We start from the raw sequence: 27,146 nt of genomic DNA, 5'->3' as shown, positions 1-27,146 counted from the left end.
TATTATCACTGCACTAATAATCAGAGCTGCAGCAGTCACTGCAGCAGTACAGCAGTAAGTGGTAGCAGTAGTTGTAGTATTTAGATGAATATTTTTGATGTATGTGATCTTTTTCCCATTGGGCTGCTTTGATAAATGAACAGAAGAAGACTAGCCTCACAATTAAACTTTCTTTTCCACTTAGTTTAGTTAGTTTCCCCCCAAAATCAGCATTTCCTCAGTGGTCTGCAGTGAAGTCAGAGCAGAGAGTGACTCAGTCGGCCCTCTGCTGTTCAGAGCAGCAAATGAGGAGTGTGTGTGTGTGTGTGCGTGCATGTGTGTGAGTGTGTGTGTGTGTGTGGAGTAGAGACGGGCCCCTTTCCTTGCTGCTTTTCTATAGGCTGCCGTTGGTCCCGCCCTGTTCCTCACGATTCAAAACAAAGTCGAGCCTGACGTCACACACACACACACACACACACACACACACACACACACAGAGGCTCTCATTTAGACAAAGCAGGAACTCCCTCCTTCCCTCTCGTCTTCCTCCTTCTCCCCCATTTTGTTTTTGCAGAGGGGAGCAGGAGGCCGGGCCCATGTCCACTTTCCATTCACTCAATCCTGCATCTGCACCCTGCAAAAAGAGGGAAAAAGCAAAAACTAATCATTAGATTTTGTTTGGACAGAAGCAGATTATCTCTCTGAGTGGCTGTGTTTCTGTGAAGGAGTGAACGCAGGAGTGTCTTTACTTGACTGAATGTGTTCAGAGCGATCCTCTGAGCGATCAATCAAGATAATACTAATTTAGAAATAATATTTTTCAACCACAGGAAATCCCTCAAGAGTTCAGTTTAAATTAGTCCGAAATTAGACTCTGGGTAATCTTCTGATTGCAAATGAATTAGTTAAATAAAGATAAATTCTTTGTCGGCACATATTTGTGCCTTTGTTAGAATTTGGAGGGGTAGAAAAGTTTGTTTAGACTTTATTCAAATTTTCAAACATTCTCATGACACTTTCACTGAGAAAAGGACTTCATGTTGCAAAAAATAAAGCTGTTAAAATCATGGAAAACATCATCAGATGTTCATTTTTATTCCTCATTCCAAACTGCAAATAATTTTTCCTGCATCTGTCCTGAAATGAGACACAAACCTGCTCAGCTCAGTGAGTGACCCCCCCAGGCTGAAGTCAGCTGCTATGTTCAAAATAAATACTGCAAACATGTTCCTGCTGCATCTTAAACCTCAGAGAGATGAATGCCTTCTCTGCATTTCCGAACAGATACTTTATGAGGAAAGAATTCAGATACTTATTTAGAAAAAATAATTAATTAATGATTAAATCACTTTAATAATATATATATATATATATATATAAACACCAACTTAAATTGTTTAAAGTTATTACTGTTTTCTCTTTACTTCGTTAAAATGACTAAGCCTAAAAATTTGTCAGAGAACGTCAGAAAATCCTCAAATAAAATGACTTTTTAAAAATATTAATGAATGTTTCCTTTTTGCCTTAACAGGCTATTCAAAAATGCCCTAAAATAACTTAAGTGTTACTTAACTTAAATCTATAAATTAAGACAAACTCATCGAGCATGTTTGAATGGATAATTTAAAATAACAAAATCTGACAAAAACTCTTTCCCTATGTCAGAAAATGTCCTCTAAACATGCCATCAGTGGTTGAGGTTTTGTATTGATCGATTGGCTATAGATTATTGTTTGACAATAGTGAGGGAATCAAACACAATTAATCTAAAAAAAATTTTTTAAATTAAATATTGTATAATCTGTAGGTCCTGATCATGAAGAGCGTTCCATCATGTGCAGCAGTACTTCAGCTTTTAGTCACTGAATGATTAGTTTTTTTTAATTATTATTAGTTTGTTTTCTTCATATTTAGATTTGTTTTTATCCTCGGGTATTATCTGTGAGACTTCAGTGTTCAGCCAATTGCAACATGTTTACATTAAAAAAACAACTTTGTTTGAAAGAGATTGTGCTGTAAGAAAAGGAAAATATTCTTCATTTTCTCTCTGAGATGACTGAAGGCCAGACGGAGAAACATTGCAAATATTTGTCATGCTTTTAGAAATCACTATTCATCCATTTTAGGACTCAGAATCACTGTTGAGACTCTCATATTCTTTAAAAGATAAACCTGTTTCCTTTCTCTACAGAGAAACGGTCAGATGTGTTTTAGGACACCATGTTGATCTCTTGTAGATGTCTCCATCCTCCTCCTGCCTGTCACAGCTCACCTGAAGGCCACACTCATTACCTTTCATTAAGAAAAGAGTTCAGATTTGTTTCTTTGATTTGTTTTCAAACCCTTCTGAAATGCTCCAGTATCAGCCTTCACCTCTCTTCAGAGAATTTATTCCTGATTATTCTCACAGTAAATGATATGCTCCACTGTCTGTCATTGTTATAAAATGACTGAACAGTAATAGCCTGTGCATGGCTCTGCCTAATTAGTTAAAACCAATCTCCCACCGCCGCCATGCTGCACTCATTTTCTGCTGTTGCTTCATTCGGGTTTATGTTCTCATTATCGGAGCTGAGGTTAAACAGTGTCTTTGGAACTATTTCTACGATACAAAGATAGATAATTAGCCTTCAGGTTCGGGCGATGCTATATTGTTTTAATCTCTTTTTAACCGACACCCGTTTTAGTTTTGTGCCACATCACAGCTTTGTCGGTTGAGCCAACTCGGAAACAAATGTCGCCTCTAACAGCTTCTGGTTTAACCCGACAGCGCGTCATTTCGATATTAGGCGAAAAGCGAAGGGTTCACAGAGGAATCGATTTCACTTCATTTATTCCACAACCTTTACCTGTCTAAGTCGGAAAGCGCAGCGGGGAGAAAGTGGTCCCCCTGTCGGAGAGGAAAGGCCGACCCTCTCCACTCACACCAGGGCAGGAAATCTTATATTCTTCCCTCCTCGCTGCCATACTACAACACAAAAAAGCCGTGCTGTATTTCAGGCGTGAGCTTTCATGGCACACATTCTATAGTATAATCCCCTCCTCTCTTTCTCTGCCCCTCGCGCAGGGCTGCGCGGTCCGGCCAGCCCCTCCCATCGCTCGCGCCGCTGTAGTAACTCCTGAGTAGTTTGTGCGCACTTTGTGAATGGAGGGACGCGCTCGCGCTCCCCCGGTCTCCTGCACACACGCGGCGCGCAGAGAGAAGCGCCGGGGATACACGAGCAGAAGGTCCGAGCGCGCGCGCAGACACCCTCGTCCTGATAATTATAGAGAATTGTATAAGTTTTTATACAAACAGTGCTCGCGCGTGTGTTTGACATACATTATAGTTGAACTGTTTGCGGTTGTGATTCTGACAACGACGCGCGTGTCTCGGCGCGCACATGGGGGGAGGTGTGTCCCTGCACGGCGAGCATCAGACCACAGCTGTGACTTCAATATCACATCGAGCAACTGTGTAGTCCGTAGTAGTCTGTATTTCTATCTAGATATCTGTCTTTTATTTATCTATCCATATGTCCCACTGTCAAACAGTTACGGCGGCTGCTGTGAGGTGAAACAGATTGCTCGGGTAAGGGGCTTTATTGTGCTGTTGCACCGATTGCGACGACCCTCAGCCATGCACACCGTCTGCACGAACCATGTTCATGTAATGGCGCATGTGGTGTGATGTGATCGCCCTCCTCCTCCTCCAGTGTGCTGTATGTGCTCTGTTCTGCTGAATTCTCCGCCGTCATGTGACTGCACGCTCATTGTAGTAAATGGGCGTTGGTCAGGATGGCCGCCTACTTGCTCTCACATGTATGTATGCGTGTGTGTGTGTGTGAGACAGAGAGAGAGAGAGAGAGAGAGAGAGAGAGAGAGAGAGAGAGAGAGAGAGAGAGAGAGAGAGAGAGAGAGAGAGAGAGAGAGAGAGGAAAGATGACGATTTATCGAAACACAAAATGTGGCTGAAAAGTCTGGAAACACAGAACACGTGCAAACCGCCGATAAGTCGTTAACAGTCCTTAACAGCCACAGAAAATCTCCAGTTGAAACTGTTTCTTTTCCCGGGCGCTCGCGTGGGGGTCTGTATTTTCGCTACAGTCACTTTTAATGAAAATGTGAAAGAGAAACCTTTTTCATACTAAAAATGCACGTAAAGTAGCCTAATTAACGGCCTCAGTCATAGGCCTGTATGGAGTGAACTCAACAGTCTCGCCATTCACCTTTTATTGCTTACATGCCTTTAATTGTTGATTGCGAGAGGCTCCATGATTGTTTTTAACACACGCGCGCACACACACACACCTCCTCTCACATCCTTAACAGTGCAGCAGTGCAATAAAATCTTAACAACTGCGCTGCGTTTGGTTCAGCCTGGAAATTAAGCTTCACGTTCTTACACGGTGACACCGTAACTTAAACCTTTTTACTCTAACCATTTTATGAGTGAACGTCGGCTGAAGGTCGACAACTGGGATTTCTCATCGAGGCTGTTCTAAAAAAAAGTCAGCACCATAAAGCCTGGAAGTCATTAGGGTATTTTACACGGACATAACGCTCAAGTCCGACTTTGCTCAAGTTGCGTTGATAAACGACAGCCATATAGTCGTCGAGTCGTTGCAGCGGCTTGGTGTGGGCCTGCTATTCCCCCCGCCCAACACTGTGTCCGTAACATGAAATGGCTATAGGCTTCACAAAATGGCGAGCAGAGAGGGAGGGGAGGGGGCGCAGCACAGCTGAGGGAAGAGCTGCCGAAGGTATAGCACACCTCACCCACAGCTCATCTTAGTTAATAAGCTGCAGTTGGCGGGATTAAGTATCCTACCAATGAAATACAGTCGATAATTTCATGTTCTTTTAAGTGTCGTTTAGTGACTTCTTATAATCGAGGGTTCACGTCAGCACAGGCCCGTGAGCTGCACCAAATGGACAAATCTGCTCTTATCTTGATATAAACCAGCCCGTGGATTCTCTCGCGATAACAGCGTGAAAGAGTGAAGTAGATGACGTGGATTCTGTGGAGATGTAGCTTTCAGAAATGACTGAAGTCTCTTTGGGAGCAGAGTCCGAGGCTGAATCGCTGCCGCCTTCTCAAAATGGGGATCCTCGCCTTTTCCAAAATGGAGGCCCACCGCTCGAGCTGCAGGCGGGGTCAGAGTGGAGAACAGAGCCTGAACTTTGGCCCATACTGTTGCAACCCCCTCCTCTCTTTTACCCTAAATGAATTCCAGAACTGAGGCTCCCTCGCGAACACGTCGCCCACCCTATGTTCAACTCTAACCTCTCCCGTACATTCTCTTCTTTTGTACAGCGGTAGGATTACGCTATTTTTTCCTAATAAACGCGCACACGCATTATTCTAATGTGCGTTCGTGTGTATTCCGCAAACACACAAGCAGCATTCATCCCGACGATCATCTGCATTTCTCTCCAAACAGGTTTAATATTTTCTCCTAGAGACTGACTATGTTTTCCCCTGATGTGACTGTGGTGGGAGCATCAATAATGATAAGTATTGTTATGGATTATTACAGAAAAATAATGAAAATGATCAATAGAAAACAAAACCAAATAGATAAATGAAAACTTAAATAGCTTTAATAGAAAATTGTTTTTGCTCGACTGAACAGCAGCTTTTTTCTTTCATATGCTTTTTTCTATTTTTTTTTTTTCCAAAAGAAATCAGCAATCATCAAGGGGATGTAATGCAGTAATAATAAGCTAGTGGAAGTATAGAAAACATAAAGGAAGAGATTCACAACACACACACACACACACACACACACACACACACACACACACACACACACACACACACACACACATAAATATTGTATATTTGAGTGCCTTTGCAGATAGCACCCGCGCTGTCAGCCCGCTCCACAATGCTCAGGGTGGCATCATTATTAAATTTTGATTGGACAAGATTCAGCCTTAAGTAGGATTTAGTGGACCAATGGGATTGCAGCAAGTGAGTGAGATGACCTTTCCTCTATAAATCTGGGCCAATCAGGGGGCGATGACAGGCGTCTCTTCCTCTGTGTCTGTCCCTCTGTCTCTGTTATACCTCACACTTTTGCAGAATAGTTAGAAAGGCTGCATTCAAGCATTTCTTGAGACATGATTGGTTAAACACTCGCTGTGGTGATGCGTAGCTTATGTGCACTTAATAGAATAAAGCTTTCACTTGCTTCGGAAATAGCTGTTCAAGGGATGCAGCAGAGCTCTGATTGGCTGATAGTGGAGGGTTACATGGTCATACAGGGCAGCATCCAGGTGTATTACATATCTCTTACGGTCACATAAGGAATTGTATTGCACCAAAAAAAAGCCTGCTGGATGGCAGGGAATGACTGCCTGTAGGGGCCACCCTGAGGTGTGAAATGAGAACCTCTCCTCCTTTTTTCTACAGAAAGAAAGACTCCATCCAGCCGACTTTGCCATCTGGGATTTGACGACTCTTTACTCTTGACATCTACTGGCTGTGACATCAGCTGTCAGGCATCACTAACCCATAGAGAGCAATGCAGCAGGTCTCTGTCCTTTCTGATTCACTGTGGATTTGCCCTTTAAAAACACACTCGCTCTTTTCCCCTGCAGTCTTTTTTCACAGTCGCCCGTTTCCACATATTTACAGCCTGGTGCACACCCTCCTCCACTGACTGACGTGCTCCACGCAGGTTAGCCACCATGGAATCTGTCCCGCAGCATCAGTGCCTCTTCCTCCCTTGCTCTTCCTCCTCTTCCTCTCCACCTCCTCTCACTTATTTTCCTCCTGCTGCCTGTGTTGTCTATTTAAAGCTCTCATAGAGTGTTACATCCACTGGAATTTTTCCCTCCAGTCTTCAGCAAAACTCAAGAAGAAGGATGGATGGAGGGTGAATGGAAGACAGGAAAATGGAGAGATGCAGGGGTAGGAAGACAGGCGAGAGAAGAGAAGGCAATAGAGGATGAGAGCTGAATTTGGACACAGTTTACACCCTGGACATGAAGAAAATACATTTTTTAGCAGTGCAGGAATTCAAAACAGTTGCTGGAACTACTGTTCGAGCAGTTATGATGGACACTTTCAATTCATGCCTCCATATAAACGGTGCACAGAAGCATGTTTCCTCTAACTGCTATGAGTATTCAGGAGGGGGCGCAACAAGATCACCTAATAAAGAGAGAGCTAACATCCCCTGTGCCTCTTGGTGCTCTATTGTATCACTGCTGTTTCAGTGGTAATTGCATCCAGGCTTTCTAATAAACACACGGATGAAAAGTGACTCAATAATGAACCAGACCTTTTGATAGAAGCCTTGCACCTGTAACACCTTTAGTAGAATCAGACAGAGGCTTCCTACGCATCCTACGGCTTTTCTTTACCTGACCTCAACTCTCGCCTCTGCGCCGGCGTTCATTCATGCAGCATCTAATTTAGCCGCTGAAACGGCCAGCTCTGCAGTGCAGACACCACGGTGATGATGATGAGGATGATGGTGGGGAGGGGAGGCTGGAAGGGTCAGTTGGCGGAGCTGTGAAGGCGCTGTATTTAGCTGATGGGAGGACGGGTAGGTGGGATAAGGTGATAGGAATTCAGCTGGTAACGAGGTTAGTATGCACGCTGGCTGATTTTGTTTGGTCGCCTCAACCCACTTGTTCCTTACCATTAGCAATAAAAAATTCATCTGTGATTTTATGCTGGCTAGATAGCTCTTATAAAATATTAACCCGGTGCACTTCTGCTCCTCCAGCCTGCAGCCGCTGCTTGCTTCAAACGAGGGGACATTTGAGAGCGAGCTGTGTGGTGGGGGGGTTTGTAATGGTGACAGGTAATGGCCATACTGGACACCTCTACATGTGTGTCATGCGCCTTTCTGAGCAGTACTTACAGATGAGACCAGAGCAGTAAAAAAAATAAATTCCACTCATAAGTTTCTTGGAACTGCTTCCTCAAAGGGCAGTTATGTTGAAATAGTTTGAAAGGTTGTTGGGAAACATGCTTATTGTTAGCCATATCTTTGGCGAACCCCCCTGTTTCCAATCTTTGTGCTAAGCTAAGCTAACTGGCTCCTGGCAGTGGTTTTCATTCTCATGTCTAATTCAAGCGATTCAGTGTATTTCCCAAAATGTGAAAATAATGGGAAATTCTACTATTGTATTTGAGGTGTGAAGCATAAATCACTTTGCTAAATTTACTTCCAAGATTTGTTGTCAGCGCCTGTGTATTGCGTCCATTTTTTTTTTCATTAGATTTTGTGTCATTGCTCATGTGTGATTGTCTGCAGGGAAACTGCAGCTAAACATTAAAATGTGTGTGCATTCGTGCTCTTTGGAAGTTGTTTGGCGCTGGCAGATCAGAAGTGTTCAGGAAGTTTCTTGTGGTACAGACATCCGAGGAAACTGATGTGCCTGACCCTCAGCGTGGTCAGCGACACATTACATAACATCCACATGTGTCCTGAGTGATCAGATGTGTGTTATTAGTGTTGGAGCAAACATTTTCCTGTTGATCCATGCGACTTTAAACTGTGACGACAGGCAAAGTGTCATGATTCACAGAGGAGGGTCGCCTTGAAATTGTGCAGAGCGAAGCTGGAGATGTCTTAAACTGCACAGCGTTCTTTCACTTTGTTTACTGCGGCTCTTCTGTTGATTTGTTTAGCGTGGACCGGAGGCGCTGTGGTTTATCACGCTGTTCGGTGGTGAGGTCACTTGAGACCCTCGCAGACAGCAGCTAATGCTCGGTGCTGTGAGACTGTGGATAAAAGGCTTTGCGATGTATCGATGAGCACTTGTGTAGCAGTCAGGTGGAACAGTGTGTATGCACTTTGTTTTGCTTTTACTGGGAGCGTTAGTCTCCGAGTCAGAGAGTCAGGCACGTCCAGCTGCATCAACTTGACGTCTGTTTGACTGAACGTGAAGCCTGTTAATCTGGAGCCTCGGAGTGAACGCGGTGTGTGTTCCTGCTGCTCTCTTTCCATGTGTTTGATGTGATGCGGCAGCCTCTTACTTACCAAGTGAAAATACTGAAAAGATATGTAGTAAAAATGCACTCTTACTGCAGCGCACACACACTTCCTCCTTTCCTTGTACGCTGAAGACTTTGCAAATATGTCTGATCAGTGTGTATGCATATTTACCCGACTGAGCACATGAAAATAGCAGTTAGCACCTGGCATCTGGTTTGCATATGCTCAGCTGGAAAAGGTGCCACTCAAACTCCTCAAACATGTCTTTTTCTCGCATTGAAATTCTCACCAGGAGTGGAAAGATACTGCCAGCACACACACTCGTTATCCCTCGATTTCACATTCTTATTTCATCGAAAACTTTGGACGACATCAGATCGTGTGGCCACTGATGGCATCATGCCCTCATTACTGTGTGTGTTATTATATGAATGTGTGTGTGTGTGTGTGTGTGTGTGTGTATTGCCTCTCTAGATTGCTGGGAACAGTTTTCATTGACTTCTCAGCTCGTAATCTGTCTCTGTCTGACTCTCAGATTTAATCATCTTAAAACAAACACTACTGCTAATCATACCGTAACACACACATACACACACACACACACACACACACACACACACGGCTTCCCAGAAACATTTTTGTTCGTGTTGTACTCATTAAGCTACACAACACCAAGTGGATGGATGCAGATGTTTTATAGGCGAGCCAGTAAAGCACATGCCACACTGTGCATTCATAGTGGATGACATTATCAAGAGGTCCATTTATTATTGCTTTATTAATACTTTTCACTGTGTGCTGTCCAGTCAAATCTTTTTTTGAATACAATGAGATATTAGTTGTTCATTTATGGATAGAAAACAGGGCATTTTTTGTAGTCTTATTAAAATGTTTGCGTTCCATTCATGCATGGTTTTCACAGGACAGCGCTGACTTGTTATTTCACATGTGAAATGTCTGAAAAGCACATGTGCCTGTATGATGTGTAAAAATGTCCAGAACCAACAAATGCCTATTAGTAAATTCATCGCATGTACAGTTAATGTTTTCACATGCAATAATTAGCATTTCATGTCTTAGATATTTAAAAATCCCTTTATCTTATGTGGTGATCCACAAATGTGAAATGTGCATCCTGAGGAAAAAAAGAAAAAAGTAGGAAATCGTTTTCTGACATTCGCTTGCAAAATTCTTCTTGTCTCGTTCATGATGTTGCTCTTGGCTGTATACTGAAAAATCAACAAGACGAGAGAGTTTGACGGAGTCCGTCTGAATGCAGTTCATGAAGAACCTGCAGCACAAATGCCCTGCTAACACCTGACAGCAGTTCTCCACAATCAAAAGGGGTCAGCATGTTAATATTGTGAAGGGGAAGCTTGTCGTTCATTGGGCGTCACAGTGAAATAATCTATGTCTTGTGTCTGTTACACTTGCTAACGCCATTAGTCTTGCACCTAGTCTGGAAGTGTAGTTAGCACTCATCTCCGTATCTCTGTGTCACTGAGTGTGCGTCACTGTGCAGATCATTAGGTAAAGGAGTGACTCTCTTAAAAGGAGCTGGAACCTGTTGGTGTGGCCCTGATGGTGGATGTGACTGAGTTTAGGTGCATGTGTGGATGCTGAAGGACCCTTGTAGAATGTTCGCCTTTAAAGTCCAAAGAGATGTTGATTTCGCTCATAAAGGATTGTACTGATTGGATTTCCATATTGTATTCTGTTGTGTTTTTTTGGCTATGAAAGTGTAGGACAACGCCCTCACACACACTGACGCGCCTCGCTGTGGCCCCAGGGGCCCCTCTGTCGGTCTGAAGGGCTCTAACCCTTGGCCTCTGACCCCTCCTAGACGCAAAGCCTTTCTCTCCTCTCCTCCACCCTCCTCCTTGAGGACCACACTCTTTTCATTCTCTTGGCTTCTTTTCTTTCTTCTGCTCTTTCTCTCCACTTCTTTGTTCTGCTGGAGGCTGGAGCTGAGCGTGGATTTAATGCCTTCACAGCTGAGGGAACTGCAACAGCTCAAGTTTTTACGTTCGACTTAAGACATTTTCAAGCTTCATTGGCAGTGTGTTTCCATCTTTGCATATCAATAATGAGTCAGGGATGAGGCTCTTGGACCAGGATTCTTTCTTGTTTCTTTGAAAAAGTGTCATTTTGACAATTAAGTGATTTACTCCTAATTCTATTTATTTATGTTGTCATTTTTCAGATATATGTGCAATTGTAACATGGGATTCACTCAGCGTATTGATAGTCACTGGTGAGGCATTATGTGCTGCTAATACACCTGATGTTTAGGATGTTGTGTTGTTGTATCAAGGCTTTTGGAAATAAAATGTGTAGTATCACATTTTGAAGCATGTAAAAACACCTAACATGGCTGCTCATCTCCATGGAGGTTAAAGGCAAAGATGGTTTCAATGAGAAAAAGATAACAGATGAGTGAACGAGCGCGTAGGCAAACGTGAAGCATGTTGTTTTGTTGTCCATCCACCCGCCAATCCATCTTGTTTGCCCGCCCATTCCTAACCTGTTGCCATGGTTCTGGCCAATGGGGTTGGCCGTGGGTTGGCAGGCTGTGACAGAAGGGGTCAAACAAGTTCACTGTTGGTGGCTTGATGGGGGTTGGGATGTGTGTGGGGGGTGGGGGGGTGGACTGGGGCATGGGAGAGGATAATGGGGAGTTGACGCGTTGATAAGGTCCAACTTTGCACATGTGTTTGTTGGAGGTCATGAAGCTTTTGATGTGTGTGGAGGAAGTTGTGCATGTGGAGGTGTGGAAAACAGGTCTATTTTTATGTGTGTTGGCAGGTTGGCAGGTGGAGTTAGTGATTAGCTGAGTATTGATTGAGATCAAAGGGCTCTTCCATTTTTTTTTTGGATGGGGGATGTCAGGTATTTTGGATTCACAAAAGACTATTCATCTATGCTGGAGCCTCCTGGGGGATTGGGTGGGGTTTAGTATGTGAGGTGGAGATGGGGGGTTGGTTGTTGTTGGGGTTTAGTGCTATTGATGCTCAGTTGGGAGGGGGGCGGGGTTGGACAAGGAGCAGTAAAGATGGTAATAGGTGGTAAAGATGGAATGCTGCACTGTTTCACATTTCTACATTTCAATACAATAAGGCAGAGGGTCAAAGGTGCAGCACTAATGCAACAGATGGAAAACAGTCGTGTGCAGGGATGGGTTTTTAGAACTGGCCCTCTGTTCAATTCTGGGAATCATTCAGTTGCAACTCTTTTCCAAGCACCCAGATACTAGGGTTTGATTTTATATGGTGCTTGAGCCATGATTCAAATGACAAGCAGATTGTTGTGTTTTCATTTCAGTGAAGCACTTTAAATCAAACAACTTACATTTGTGCTACAGAGATTAAGCAATTGAAATGAATGCTGTAATATCTGTAGGCAGTCTTTTTCTCTGTTCAACAATTTCTCAAACGAGGACTGATGAAGACAAGGCTAAAGGATTGGATTGAAAAGCACAATCAATGACAAAACCACAATTGATAAAATCTTCTTGTCACTGAAAAATACCCAAATATGAGAGCTCTCAAGAGCTCAAGAGACCACAAGAATCAAAACCCAACAAGGTCACAAGATCTGTGCTTTGTGTTCTGAATGTATTGAATACTAAAGGGGAGGAAGGTCATTACTGTGGATGCCCATATGTGAACCAGTTCTGGACAAGACGCAGGCAAAAAAACATTCATGGTTACAGTGATAACCGCAAGCATGCATATCAAAACCAGCTCACGGACACAAAACTGATACAGATATGCTTACTGGCAAAAATACAGGATTAAGATACACTTACACACATACACAACTGCCACCCCTTGTATTCAGCGGACCACCCCTCCCCCACATGGTGCGTGGGTGGTTGAGCAGGAAGCTTTCCCACTACTTGCTGTTGATTCAGTGGTTTTCTCCAACAACTGGAGCTCAAGCCCCATAGTGGTGGACCCCAGCAGTTGGGATAGAAGGGGTGAGGAGTTTTGGGGAAGTAGACTAAAACATTTTGGAAACTGTGGGGCCCTCGTATCCCCCACCTACCTGCAGAGATGTTTTGGTGATCATGTCAGAATCAGAATCAGTACATCAGCCAAGAACAGGACGTTTCTAGCAGTTAATCTGGGTTCTGAGAGATGGTAGTACAGATGGTATAGAGATATCAGGACCTCATGGGCAATGCATCGCGGTGATTCAAGACATATAAGACACAGAATCCCAACCTGATTTGCTCATACTCAACTGCTCCATCTGTGAGCAGTTGAAATGGAAAAAGGGTTGTTTCCAAAGTAACATTTAGGCCTTAAGTTGAGTTTTAAATCCTGGCAGCCAAGTAAACATTGAGTCATCAGTGTAGATGGACAAACTGACAGTGTTGGCTCTTTCTGAGTGGGGGGCTAAGCCTAGCTGGCTTTGACCAATGATATCTTAAAGTGGAACATGTATTTTTATTTGCTAGAAATCCTCATAACTGAAGTGTTGCGCTCATTTAAAGTCACTATAGGTACCAGAATAGGTGCTATGTTTAAGTGTGAGATTACTATTTCTGTTGAAGATGTCTTGACAAGAATTGTGTTTTTGTTCATGAAATTTGCTATGTCTTTGTGCTGTACCAGGAAGGAGTGTTAAATTTCAGTTAGAAAAGGAAAAGGCTCAAGTGCAATGCATGCTGACGCCTGTAGCTCACGGTGGACGACAGAGAAAGGTTAGGGTTAGGGTTGAGTTGGGGATGCTCCAACCCATATGTGATAAAACTGCTGTTTGCTGGGAACAAGGATATTGGCATATCCTGACCGATTGACCTGCATCAACCTGCAAAGAAGCATGTCAAGACACTTGGTATGTGGTGCCCTTTAGGCAAATGATAGAATTTAAAATAAGCAAGATAGTGCTTTTCGAACCATGGCTGTAGGGATGGCAGCATCGTGTGATTGGTTAGTTGATCCACCACTATAAAATATATCAGCAACTATCTGATAAAATTTGGTTCTGGCCTTTGTGGTGTTCAGAGGATTATCCAAATGACGTTGGTGATGGAGATCATATTTGGATTTTGAGTGAAATCTGAGTGAAACAGTTTGGATGGATTGCTGTCAAATTTGGTGCACACACGTGTAACAGTTGTAAGTTTGACAATTCCTGAACTTTCCATCTAAGGCCATCATTCGCATTGCTAAAACGTTGTATTGATTTGTGAGGTAAACACACAGACAGACATGCAAAGAGTCGTAGTGTCTGCCTGGTGTCCCTGATCTGAGATTGGCTAAAACTGAGTTTGGGCTGAGCACAAAGAATTCCCATCAAGGGTTCGGGTTAGCAACCCTAGAAAGACAAAGATGCTCGTACATGATTAACGTTTTTAGTTTTTATAAGCTCACTGAGAAAGATAAAAAATAAAAGCAACACACCAGTAACCCCTTTTGATGTCAACACACAAAAACCATGTTTGACACAGCACAATGCTTTGGTTGAGCAGCGCCGTGTGCGGAGCTACAGCGGAGCATGTAAACGGTGTTGACCAGCTCAGACGTGGTTCAGTGCTTCGCGTCACACATAGGGCTTGTGCGTAAGTTAAACCAGGCCGAGCTGATGGATGGAGTGTAAGCACACTGTTTCGATTTAGTGTTCGTATCAAAGGAAGTCGCTTCAAACCGACTCTCTTCCAATCTCCACCTGTTTGTCTCTCAAGACACGTTCTGGCTTCATTCAGTGGCCTCTTCTTCCTTTCACTCCCTTTCATCCCTGAACCCTCAGCCTAACACAGTCAGGAGAGTGTTCGACCTGTCATCACTGTCCACTTTCAATGCAAACACACGCACTGTTTCATGTGCACTGTGCTGATATGCTGTGTTTCTACATTCTTTATATCACAAAGTCCCAAACATTTGAGTCTCTTCTCTTTCTGTGTGAGTTTTTACCTTCCTAATATCCTCTCCTTCTTGTCTCCACAGGACCAGGAAACTGCAGATCAGAAACATTCCCCCTCACCTGCAGTGGGAGGTTAGTTCCTATTTCCTCTATTATTTTGCTTGCTGGGATCATTTACTGTCAGTTACTGTGACTTCACACTACCAGCAACCACACCACATTCCTTCCACCCACAGCACAGACATTTTAACATTTTGTGAAATTAGTTGCTTTATGGATGGAAATTCTATGAAATTAACAAAACAACAAAATAACAACACAAAGCCACAACAACAACAGAACTCTTGTTTGCATCCGTGAGTACAGACAGTAAAGCTCCAAAGGGACATTCTAACTCTCAAACAAGTTCAGCGTTGTAGGTAAGGATGGTAATTTAAAAGATTTATTGATACCATTGCCACTAATGATTCTGCTTATTGTTCTGATTCCTTATCGATTCCCTTATCGATTCCTAATCAATTTTAGTTGAGTTAGGAAGCAGTGGCACACGTCTGTGGAGTGTCAAAGACATATGTGGTATTCCTGGAATTGAAGCCCACACTGTGCAGAAAGATGTCTCAGCGTATTGCTGGTGTTTCCACCCTGAAATGATCATTTTACAGACATTACAACAAGCACTGTTTCGTCTTTGTGACATGAAGCTTTGGACCGTTTCTTCCTCTCTGCTGTGGCTCCTCCTTGACGCGAGTTTCACATCCTTGTTTTACAATGTGCAACTGTTAGGAAAAACATGCCGGCATTGCTAAAAAGAATAAGCTTGGAGGCATAAGATTCTGCTGGATCAGGCAATTTGGAACAGGTTCTCAACTCCCATCCCTAGATGTACAGGAGTCAGGCAGCTTTGCAATTTGACTTTTTAATTGTAAACCCAAAAGAATGACCTCTCAGAAGAGGCCAGGTTTGCAAGAACAGCAACCGTTTTATTTGGGGCATTTTGTGGATTTAGTGTTCAGTATTGTAGCGAGCAGTGTCTTCCATCAGAACTGCTCGTCACATTAATAGCTTTGGAAACCTCCTCCCTCCACTTCAGTGTAACTTTCAATTTCTGTAACTTTCCGCAACCGTCAGTGTGACGTTCACGCCTGCTTCATGCAGTGACTGATCAGCTGTGTGAAGGTGAGAAGGTGAGCAGGGTTTGAACTTCTCTCTCCAGCTCTCTTCTTTCATTCTTTACTGTGGTCGGACAGTCATCACAAGAGTTATTTTGGATCGAGCGTAACTCTTTTTCTGAAAGCGCTTCTTGTCTCACATAGTTCTATGTTCATTGAACTCTTCCAGAAGCCACAAGTGCCCTTTTGGAGCAATCAGACCTGAACTGCTTGAATCTGACTGAACAGTCAGATGCTAAAGTGATAGTCAAGAGAGGAGAGGAATGAAGGAAGCAATAAGAGTCTGTATCAGGACGATGGCCAAAAATGCTCAAAGCAGTGCTAACCCTGGCAGCTGTGCACACCTGGCTGGGCAGAGGATCTGGCCCCGTGATTCTGGGTTAAAGCTTGTAATAGCGCCCAGGCTGACATTACTGCAAATATTTGCACCACTTGAGGCGCTTGTGCATGTGTGTGGGCCGACTGTGGGCCGGGAACCACGCACACATCTCAGCGTGGATATTTCTGATGGCTCAAATGAAAACCATCTCACAGCTTTGCGGGGAAAAAAAAACATCCGTCTGAAGCTGAAGGCTGCGAGAGATGATTCTTTTGGGAGCCTGGCAATTAGAATCGAACATTAACTAATAGTCATGTATTGATCAAATCACGGGCTGACTGTTGTAAGCTCTAACCTATTGATTGTTGGTCGCTAATTGCTGCAGTTATGTTGTCACTTCAGCTGGATGTCTCATACCAGGCACAGTAACCCTCAACAACCACAGGAAGCTGACTGGGTAACCACAGTGAGGAGGGCAGAGTGTCGCAGAATGTGTGATATCCAGATCATTGACATGTTCATGCAGCTGTAGAACACAATGCACTCACAAAACACTCAAACACAAGCGATGTGAACAACATGAACATCTGAGCTGGCAAACGTGCCCTCCTGCACAGCACTGTGGACATGGAAGGATGTGTCTCTCTGAACTCCTCGTATTGAATTTGATCAACTTCTGAATGCTTCAATGCTGGATTATAGCACTGAAATATGTTACTTTCTGTGTTTCCAAGGTCAGTTTATCACACATAAACAGCATAAGGTAGATGTAATAGTCCTGCACACACTGTATCGTTGAAAATAGTCAAAACCAAGGTTGAACACACACACTTGTTTTCTTGCTTTGTTTAGAGACATTACTGGCATTACAGTTTTACAGTTTTATATATATTGTATATATATATAATCAGCTTTTTTTTAACCAAAAGGAACGAAATCCAACAGATCCAGAAATACTGTTAGGGTGTTGGATTAAATGAATATTATAGACTCACGGTTTCCACATAGATTGCTGATGAAACACAAAAGTACTATAAGCATATTTTGATTCTGTCAACCCTCCAGAACATGCCCCCAAACCCCCCCTTCATATCCAAAGAATAAACATTGTATAAATGCTTGAAACAAACTCGATAACAAAAAGAAAATGAAGATATTTTCCTTAGATAAAACTAGGCGACACCTGCTATTGCGAACAGCAAATGGCTGTTTGTGTGTGTGTGCAGCTGTGTGTGTGTGTGTGTGTGTGTGTGTGTGTGTGTGTGTGTGTGTGTGTGTGCACTGTTATGTTTTTAGTGAGGGTGTGGCACACTGCCTGCCTCCTCTGCCAAGCCTGTTTGTGTGTGTGTGTCATTTGAAAGTGTGCCAGATCCCCCCCCCTTCCCCTCTGCCTCTCCGTCTGCTCTGGTCCTGCCCGGCATGTCCACACGGGGGCGACGTCTCTCCGCAGACCTGACTGAGACATGTCATTCACATGCCGCTCAGCCTTTATGGGCGGCAGATGTCACAGCATCCAGAGAATAAATGAGTTATCATGTAAGACAGAAGCGCTGACTCTGAGGAGGGATGTGGGAAATATTCCTTACTTCAAAATAAAAGCATGTTAGGCACATGTTGCAATGAGTAATTGATATGTGTGCTGTATGTAATTTATAATTAGGTACAACATGGCAAACTCCAATGGAAAAACTAAGAAATCTGAAAGAAAGCAGCAGCTTTAATGTGCACAAGTATTTGTTGTGTTTACATCTGGTACAAACTGGTGTCAGACTATGTATATATGTTTATTTGTTGTGTGTAAGGAGAGCATATGAACGGGAATGTCTTTGAAGCTGGAATCTGCCTGTCAGAAATCAACCTGTCACAGCTGAACTGGAGGAGCTGGGCCTGTGTTTGTCCAGCTGCCAAGAGTTCAAGTTTGGACTCAAGTCAAAATTTAATGCAAAAATCCTTCACTTTTACTCGTACTCACAGACTTAAAAACTCATCAGTTACGTAAAAACACTCCAGAGGTGTCTGAAGTAGAGCCGAGGTGTCAGTGCACAAAGTATCATTGATCATGATGAGTGATCTGTGTCTGGAACAGTTCAAGCCAGTTACTTGCATTTGATTGGAATTGAGTGTACCACATATTATACACACTGTTCTGTGATGTACCAGCAGCAGGATTTAGCTTTCTTTTGTTTCCATTTCCTTGTTGTTTTAAAGAATGAACAATGGCTCAGATGTAGGGTAGATCATTGATTCTGATTGGCTGCTCCTGCTCTGAGCATGCATGTAATGAATCATGTGATGGCTTGAGAGCTGCTTTTAAAACGTCCTCTCTCACTTCGCTGTACGTCGCAGTAAGTCGTTTGATAAATGTGTCCTATTGCTCGAACTTCTCAGACAACCTTTTCCTCCTCTGATCGCGCTTTAGGCTTCAGTCTGAAATGTAATTCCTGCAAGTTTGATGAATACGGGCCCTGGAGGCTTGAAACTGACTGCAGCTCCACCGTGGAGCTCAGGGGTGTAGCTCTTCGAGGAGCTAATTCCTCCACCGTGGAGCTGGCAGCAGCGTTGCTTTCACTTTCACTACTTGTTGCTGTGCACAACGGAATGACATGAATTACATCAACAAGTTGGGATATTTCCATTTGCAGTACGAGAATGACACTGTACTGTCGGTCCAGCCCCATCATGTGGAGGCCATCATTTAGGGGCACCTCTCTTTTATCTTTGCTGTCTGTAGTGATGATGAAAAAAGATCAAACTGGAACTCGTCTTATAAGCGCTTGGTTTGTATTTATCCAGCTGGATTTCATTAGAAGACAAATAACTTGACTATGATGCCGACGTCTTTTTTTAAAAAATTTATTTGATTTACATGTATTCTGCTGAAATGTTCTCTGTCTCCCACATGAACTTACACTCTTCTTGTTTCAGGTGCTGGATGGTCTGCTGGCCCAGTGTGGCACTGTAGAGAACTGCGAACAAGGTAAGACCCCCGACCTGATCTTCGCTCTGGTTTGTGTACACCGCTGACATCTGCCATTCATTTTATACATTCAAAACTTGCTAACTCCAGAGCAGCAAAGCTACAGGCTTGTCAGGACTCCCATTCCTCCGATCCTGTGAACTCTGTGGCTCTTTGCTGGCCCCATGTGGCAGCAGGGTGATAATTGTGTCTCTGTCATGGTGAGGAGGGACTCGCCCTGGAAGCAGACTGACAGCAGCTGATTTACCAGCCAGTGTTTGGCGCAGCCCACACCTGCCGTCGTGAGCTCTGGGTAGTGATCAGAAGGATGAGGGTGCTCTGTGTTTGACTAACGTGGCTCATGGAGGTGTGAGAACGGAGGGTCGAACAGCCTCATTTTGAGGGCGAGCATTTCCAGCTGTTTCTATAATGTGTAGAAATAATACGTCTCCAAGGAAAACACAGAACGCCTGATGGCTGCTGCTCTGCCGCTGATGATGAATCCATCAGTGTCACAGGGTGGGACTGATAGAAATAACTCCGATAGACAATTAAAGTGAGTTTATTACAACAAAACGGATGTGAGGGAGCAACGAAGGCAGCTATAAAATCTCCTAGTAAAATCTGTGTCTGATACTGTTACTGTGCAGCTTTTAAGCACAGATATCTGCACCTCATTTTTCTTGAAGGGGCTGAATAGTAAGGCTGCATCTAACAATAATTTACATTATTGATTCAAATGTAGACTTTGTCAATGAATCAATTAATAAAATGTCAGAATGTAGTGAAAAATGCCTGTCAGGCTTTTCTCAAGGCCAAGGTGACGACATCATATGTCTTGTTTTATCCAACCAGCAGTCTCTGACAGGTGTAGCTGTCCAACAACAGACGTCTGTTTAGACTACACCTGTGCTTCCTCTGAAAGCCTCCTCGCTCCTCGCTCAGCGGTGTGACGTGTCAGGCTGGAGAGGAGGGAGGATGGGAGGAAGCAGCATTAAGATGAAGCACAGCATCGCTCAGATGGATGGATGGATGGTTATTAATCACAGATTCAATTAGAGAGCACTCTGCACTAGACTGTATGCTATCGATCCACTGGCCACGCTCACAATACAATTACACTGTTAATGCTACAGTAGATTATCGTTATTATTATTATCATGAGTCTGTCAGGTTAATCACAGGGACACAAAGCCGTGTCTCTGCTGCCTCTGGAACTGCATTTTCTCAGCAGATGATGTGTTTTTACATTGTTTAATGTGTGGGTGAAGTATTGCATGTATTTGGGTTCAAATTGGGGGAAGGATGAAGCATTTTAAAAGGAGCTCAACTGAACAGTGATGTGCTAGAAGGCCCTCCAAAAATCTCCAAAGACCCAGACGCTCTGCTGTTGCTGGCCCAAAGTGTTCAACAACAAAGCAAGATGTTCACTACATCAGGACAAAACCATGTACTTGCAGTGAGCCAGAAACCTGTAGTCATCAGTCATCCTCATAGCCAGCATCACAGTTAACGATTAATTAAATACACTTAAAAAGTAGTGAGGGTGAAATCAGCATGTGAGCCAGGGTGAGGATCCAGTCTCCTTTCTCCAGCTGCACGCTTTGTGATCTTAGTTTGATACAGCTGGAGCTTTGAGCAATCCAAATCTTTTTTTTTGATCGGTTAATAAAGCGACATGTGCTGTATCTAAGAGTGTCTGTTTTGTCTCTTTCTCTCAGTGAACACAGACAGTGAGACTGCAGTGGTAAATGTCACATATGCATCTCGGGAGCATGCCAGGCAGTAAGTTCCTCCAGCCCGCTTTCATCTCCAGTTCACTCTGTCTCTTTCTTTTCCTCTCATCTCCCTAACACTCACTGTTTATCCATAGTTTTTTTTCTTTCTCCATGCTCTGGCTGCCATTTGAAAATGAGGTCCTTGTTTTACAGAACACTTTAGCATGTCACACATATAGTTGTGTATTTATGCCTGTTAAATCATGTTTCCTGTAGAGCAGACACTCTAAAGAACCTTTCAAAAAGGTATAAGTAAATAACCAAAGTTCCATGCCATGCCTTTATTTCATTTCTGTAAGTATCCCAATAAAACTGTGGATTTTCAGCAAGTTATTATACCCTCCACTTCTGACATCTAGTGGTCATTTTAAGGAACTGCAACTGGAAACTTCCACTCGCAAACTGAGCAGCATAGTAACAAAGGCAGAGTGGTCAATAGGCAACAGAGGGGTCCCAGTAATCGAACTTATCATAGGATCCTATTGTACCAACACATCATATTTTATTGGTTCATTGCATGTTTGGTATAAAAACCACTTGCTCTGGCTAGTTATTATAGCTGAGAGATAAATATGGTGGAGAGAAAATGACAATATGTGCCTTGTGTAGTACACAAGATGATCATCCAAAAACTGTACAGTAATTGAGTGAATGCAAATGTCCTAATTCAGAAAAATATGAATAGAGAGAAAGTCCAGCTGTGTCAATCATTCCATGTGCACCAAATTTACTTCAGTTTCAGTGAAATATGTAGAAAAACCACCTGTATGCACCTGTATGTACGCTCTGCTCATGTCGCTCTCAGAGCCATCCAGAAGCTGAATGGATACCAGTTTGAGAACAATGCCCTGCGTGTCTCCTACATCCCTGACGAGAACTCTGAGCTGGAGGGAGGCCAGCGGGGCCACGACAATGGCCGACGCCCTGGCTTCGGCTCCCGAGGATGGCCCCGCGGTGGCTCCCCGAGCTCCGGGATGCCCTCCAAACCTCCGCACACCGACATCCCTCTGAGGCTGCTGGTACCCACACAGTACGTCGGCGCCATCATCGGCAAGGAGGGAGCCACTATTCGCAACATCACCAAGCAGACGCAGAGCAAGTGAGTGTCTGTGGAAACTGCATCGATGCAAACTAACCTCCCAAAAATGTAGCCTAGAACCCAGTGACTTAAAGCAATTCTGATGTTTCTTTTGTCTTTGCAGGGTTGATGTGCACCGCAAGGAGAACGCAGGTGCTGCTGAGAAGCCGATCAGCATCTACTCCACCCCTGAGGGCTGCTCGTCTGCCTGCCGCATGATCCTGGACATCATGCACCAGGAGGCTAAAGACACCAAGACGTGAGTTTTAAACCATAATCCAACCTGTTGGATGAGGCAGCGTAACATCATCCTGGACAGTTACCCCAATGAAGGCTCCAGCTAGACGTGACGTGTGGAATATTTTGTCAGTGACCGGTGGTTTCTGTTTGCAGTGCTGATGAGGTTCCTCTAAAGATTCTGGCTCACAACAACTTTGTTGGACGCCTGATCGGAAAGGAGGGACGTAACCTGAAAAAAGTTGAACAGGACACAGACACCAAGATCACAATCTCCCCGTAAGACACACACACACACACACACACACACACACACACACACACACACACGAGGACGTAGTTCAACAGTGTGAACCAGGGCCACAAGAGAAGTTTGGTAAACAAAAAAGACACTCAGAGACCCTGTCCAGGAGGCAATAACTGATCACTGATCAGCTGTATGCATCGGTTAACACTCTCTTTCTGATGTGTGCAGTCTTCAGGACCTGACCCTGTACAATCCAGAGAGAACCATCACAATCAGAGGCTCTATTGAAGCCTGCAGTCTTGCTGAGGTGGAGGTCATGAAGAAGGTCAGAGAGGCCTATGAGAACGACATTGCTGCTATGAATGTGAGTACGCACACGCACACGCACACACACACACACACACACACACACACACACACACACACACACACACACACACACCAATGTCCTTCAAATCCTTGAGAATACAGGGAATGGGAATGTGACATAATCAACAGCATCAGCAGCCATTTTTGGAGAATATCAGCCGTCACCTGCACGCCATCTCCACCCATCAAGTGGGTGTCGCTTCCATTTCAACATGGTCGCTATGCAGCTAGTCTCATGACAAATGTACAAAATAAGTTAGCTCAGCGCTGTGAGGGACAGACAGCAACTGTGCAACTACAGCTTTAACATCTTCTCACTTTCAGATAGATGGGAGATACATCAGGGTGGTAGTTAGACATTTCATTTAAGCTATTATCTACTTTTATCTACAGGAGTGAGAGCGCCATCTGCTGGCTGTTTACTGTAGCTGTCAAAAAGAACTGCTGAAGTAAATAAAAACACACCGCACATTGAATAAGGGTCAAAACATGAAATGCTGCACTATAGTCAGACGTGAAGGTCAGCTGATGTTTCATTTTGCTTGACCAGTAGATTAATCATGCATGATTAATCAGCATTTTGTGAGCATTCAGCCAGCAAGACATCAGCTAACCTTAACTTGATCACTAACGAACTTTGGTTCACTTGCTTCTTTCGAGAACTTCTCTTAATACGAGCGTTGCACACCCTTCATGCTCCCTCTCTGTCATATTTCTCCATTAGGCAGGATTTTTAACCACCTCTTGTATCTCCTATTAAAGAAAGTTCTGCATCGTTTACCACGACTGGCTATCAGTCACTGTCACAGGTCTCACACACACACACACACACACACACACACACACACACACACACACACACACACACACACACACACACACACACACACACACACCTACACACACACACACACACACACACACACACACACACACACACACACACACACAGAGACCATACATGTTCTCATGTAGACACAGAAATAGATACAGATACAAAAACAAATGAGTACCACACTTGCACCCACAGTGCTTAGCTGGAAATCCACACCCTATACACGTTTGTGCGCACGCACGCACACACACACACACACACACACACACACACACACACACACACACACACACACACACTTGTAGACCTCCAGATGGCTTCTGACCTGCAGCCTTGTTCTTTGCAGCAACAGACCCACCTGATCCCAGGGCTCAACCTCGGTGCTCTGGGTCTCTTCCCCTCCTCCTCCAACATGCCCCCACCCCCGCCTGGAAATGTGTCCAGTGGTGCCCCCTACGGCTGCTTTGGGGTAAGAATACCTGCTCTGGAATGCAACGATGCAAACCACCTTCTTTACTGCCTTGTGTTTGTCGTTTGAAAGCTAATAACTACACTTTTGCTGATTCTTTCCGTGTGTTTGCTTCAACTGAGGATGTTGTGGGTTGAGAGAATTCTAATGTGGGCAAAAGAAACTTTTAAAAAGAGCTAAAATTAAGGGTTTTTTTCCTGAAGATGATGGTGCTCTCTGTTTCTTGTTCTTCTTTTTCTGTCATTTTGGATCACACACCAAGTTAAGATGTCCTTTAGCTGTAAGCTGGTAATGCTGGTTAGCATTGATTAAGCACGGAGTATTTTCTGTTTTCTTAATGATTTCCCTCCAGAAATGCTTTATATGCACATATAAAAACTCTAAAAGTAATATTTTAAACAGGCATTTGAGTCTGAGATGATTTTTCTACAAAAAGTTCCAATTGCCCAGTTAGAAAGTTTGAAAATGACAGCTTCTCCTTCTCCCTCATTGAAAAATGCCACATGAAAAAGCCTTGAATGTGCAGCTGCTGGTCACAGGATGTCCCCTACTTCCCCTTAAAGTCCATCCTTAGTGTGTGTATGTGTGCTGGAGGTTTCAGGTTTCCATATCACACTTGAGTAATTTGCATACTGGACCATGATTGGCCTATAGACTAGCTGTGATGTCATAAATCCTGCTCGTACATGCAGGTGTGAAACTGCACAGCGAGCAGAGCACAGAGAAACTCTCCCCTTACTGTGCACAATGATGAACAAACTGCATCGTTGTGCACAGTGGAGCACAAACAGCACTGGGATACTGACTAAAGATAACAGATATTCGGTGTATGTGATGAAATGTTTGCTGTGTGTGTGTTCAGGCTCCAGAGCAGGAGACCGTTCATGTGTACATCCCAGCGCAGGCCGTGGGAGCCATCATTGGAAAGAAAGGACAGCACATCAAACAGCTGAGCCGCTTCGCTGGGGCCTCCATCAAGGTCTGCCCTCTACAATATTATCAAAATTCTCTTGTTTTGTCTTTCAGAAGTTTTAGAAACATATCTGGAACCAATAGCTCATTAGTTAAATGCTAAAGTGAAGAGATAAGTTTTGAAAATATTCAGCAAGCTGCTTCCTGATATCTGTAGGCAGTGTGTCCCAGAGCTTTGAGGCATAATGAACAAAAGCTGCATCCCCAATTTTCTTCAGACTGTTGCTGGTAACCTCCATTGTAGCTTGGTCCTAGTCCAGTAAGGGCTTTGTGTATGAGGAGGAGGAGGACCTTAAAATCGATCCTGAAGTCAGCGCAGAGCAGCTTTAACTGGACTGATGTGCTCTCTCCTCTTGGTTCTGGTTAATAGATGAGCTGCAGAGTTTTGAATATGCTGAAGTCTGTCAAAGCAGGAATCAGTTCTTCAGCATCTTTTTATTTAAAAAAGGTCACACTTCAGCATGTTACTAAGGGGGAAAAATGAAATTTTTAGGAGTATTTCTTAAATAATTCATGGGATTTGTCATTATTTTGTTAGACTACCACCATTATGGCAGTCTAATAAAATAATACTTCTTTTTATGACCACTATTTTGGTGGATGAGCTCATGACTTCATTGCACCCCCCACTGAAAGCAAAGCTCCACCCCTGAAGGTCAGTGATGCTTGTCTCTCCTCCAGATCGCCCCAGCTGAAGCTCCAGACTCTAAAATGAGGATGGTTATTGTGACAGGTCCTCCTGAAGCTCAGTTTAAGGTAAACATGAACACATTGCCATTTATTTTGCATAATATCTTTATTAGCCAATGAGTGGTCTCAGAAACCACCATTGAGACAATATTAAAATGGATTATGAGCCTCTTTGTCTCCCTCCTGCAGGCTCAGGGCCGGATCTATGGCAAGCTGAAGGAGGAGAACTTCTTTGGGCCCAAAGAGGAGGTCAAACTGGAGACTCACATCAAGATGGCCGCTGCTGCTGCAGGAAGGGTCATTGGCAAGGGAGGCAAGACGGTGAGTCACCTGAACCAGACACTTCAGATCCGTCTTCCATAGCATGCATTGGTTGCCACAGCAAGAATTATTGCACAATTCTGCCAGAAGATCATAACTTCCCCTCGAAGTAACCAAAGTGTGTGTCTGCAGGTGAATGAGCTGCAGAACCTGACAGCAGCTGAGGTGGTGGTCCCCAGGGAGCAGACACCTGATGAAAATGACCAGGTCATCGTCAAGATCAATGGACATTTCTACGCCAGCCAGGTACTCCTGCTACCCTGCTGCCTCAGTAGACAGAAGTGATTTAAGAGCATGTAGCTGGTGTCATAAACTGTTTTTAGTCACATCCCATGACAATGTACGACTGTATTTTAGTAAAGTGCAGGCTTCAGTTTGTCATCTGTCCTCTGTCCTCCAGCTGGCTCAGAGGAAGATCCGGGACATCCTGACCCAGGTCAAACAGCCACAGAAAGGCGGGATGAGCTCTGGCGCTAACCCCCAGGGCTTCACAGAGATGGGCAGTCCTACACAGGGACTGACTCAGGAACACCAGCCACGCAGGAAGTGAGGGCCCCCGCGCCCTCCTCACATGCTGTTGGCCCCCCACCCCCACCCCCGCCTGACGGACAGACAGACAGACACATGCACGGACGCGTAGACAGACAGACGGACGGATACAGGAGAGCGACACACGGACCCAGCGATAGACAGGGAGAGATATGAAGAGGAGGGAGTACGCCCGATAGCCAGAGAGAAAGATCGGCGTTTAGAAGGAAAGACAGAAGACGAATAAAATCAAAAGATGAAATGAATAAAAAAAGAGGATTAAGATAAACAGAAACTTGAGAACAGAAACCAGATGCCAGGCCAGAAGAGAGACTGATTGAGGATGGAGGGATGAAGGAAAGGAGGGATTGGGAGAGGGAAGGGCGGTG

At 44.0% G+C, this 27,146-nt stretch overlaps 1 protein-coding gene across 1 annotated transcript in view; it reads left to right on the top strand.

The window, feature by feature from the left end:
- Positions 1-26,779, top strand: part of igf2bp1 (insulin-like growth factor 2 mRNA binding protein 1) — a 50,021-nt gene extending 23,242 nt beyond the window's left edge. The window contains exons 3-15 of the mRNA XM_070981394.1: positions 14,873-14,921; positions 19,203-19,254; positions 20,955-21,018; positions 21,817-22,110; positions 22,214-22,348; positions 22,483-22,605; positions 22,802-22,937; positions 24,124-24,246; positions 25,109-25,225; positions 25,900-25,974; positions 26,098-26,229; positions 26,362-26,475; positions 26,630-26,779. Coding sequence (XP_070837495.1) covers positions 14,873-14,921; positions 19,203-19,254; positions 20,955-21,018; positions 21,817-22,110; positions 22,214-22,348; positions 22,483-22,605; positions 22,802-22,937; positions 24,124-24,246; positions 25,109-25,225; positions 25,900-25,974; positions 26,098-26,229; positions 26,362-26,475; positions 26,630-26,779 — 1,564 coding nt within the window. The remainder of the gene's footprint in view (positions 1-14,872; positions 14,922-19,202; positions 19,255-20,954; positions 21,019-21,816; positions 22,111-22,213; positions 22,349-22,482; positions 22,606-22,801; positions 22,938-24,123; positions 24,247-25,108; positions 25,226-25,899; positions 25,975-26,097; positions 26,230-26,361; positions 26,476-26,629) is intronic.
- Positions 26,780-27,146: the final 367 nt, after the last annotated feature.

Source organism: Chaetodon trifascialis, chromosome 15 (genome assembly GCF_039877785.1).
Source record: "Chaetodon trifascialis isolate fChaTrf1 chromosome 15, fChaTrf1.hap1, whole genome shotgun sequence".
NCBI lineage: Eukaryota > Metazoa > Chordata > Actinopteri > Chaetodontiformes > Chaetodontidae > Chaetodon > Chaetodon trifascialis.
The sequence above is the reverse complement of the archived record's forward strand: the minus strand, read 5'-3'. Positions and strand labels throughout refer to the sequence as shown.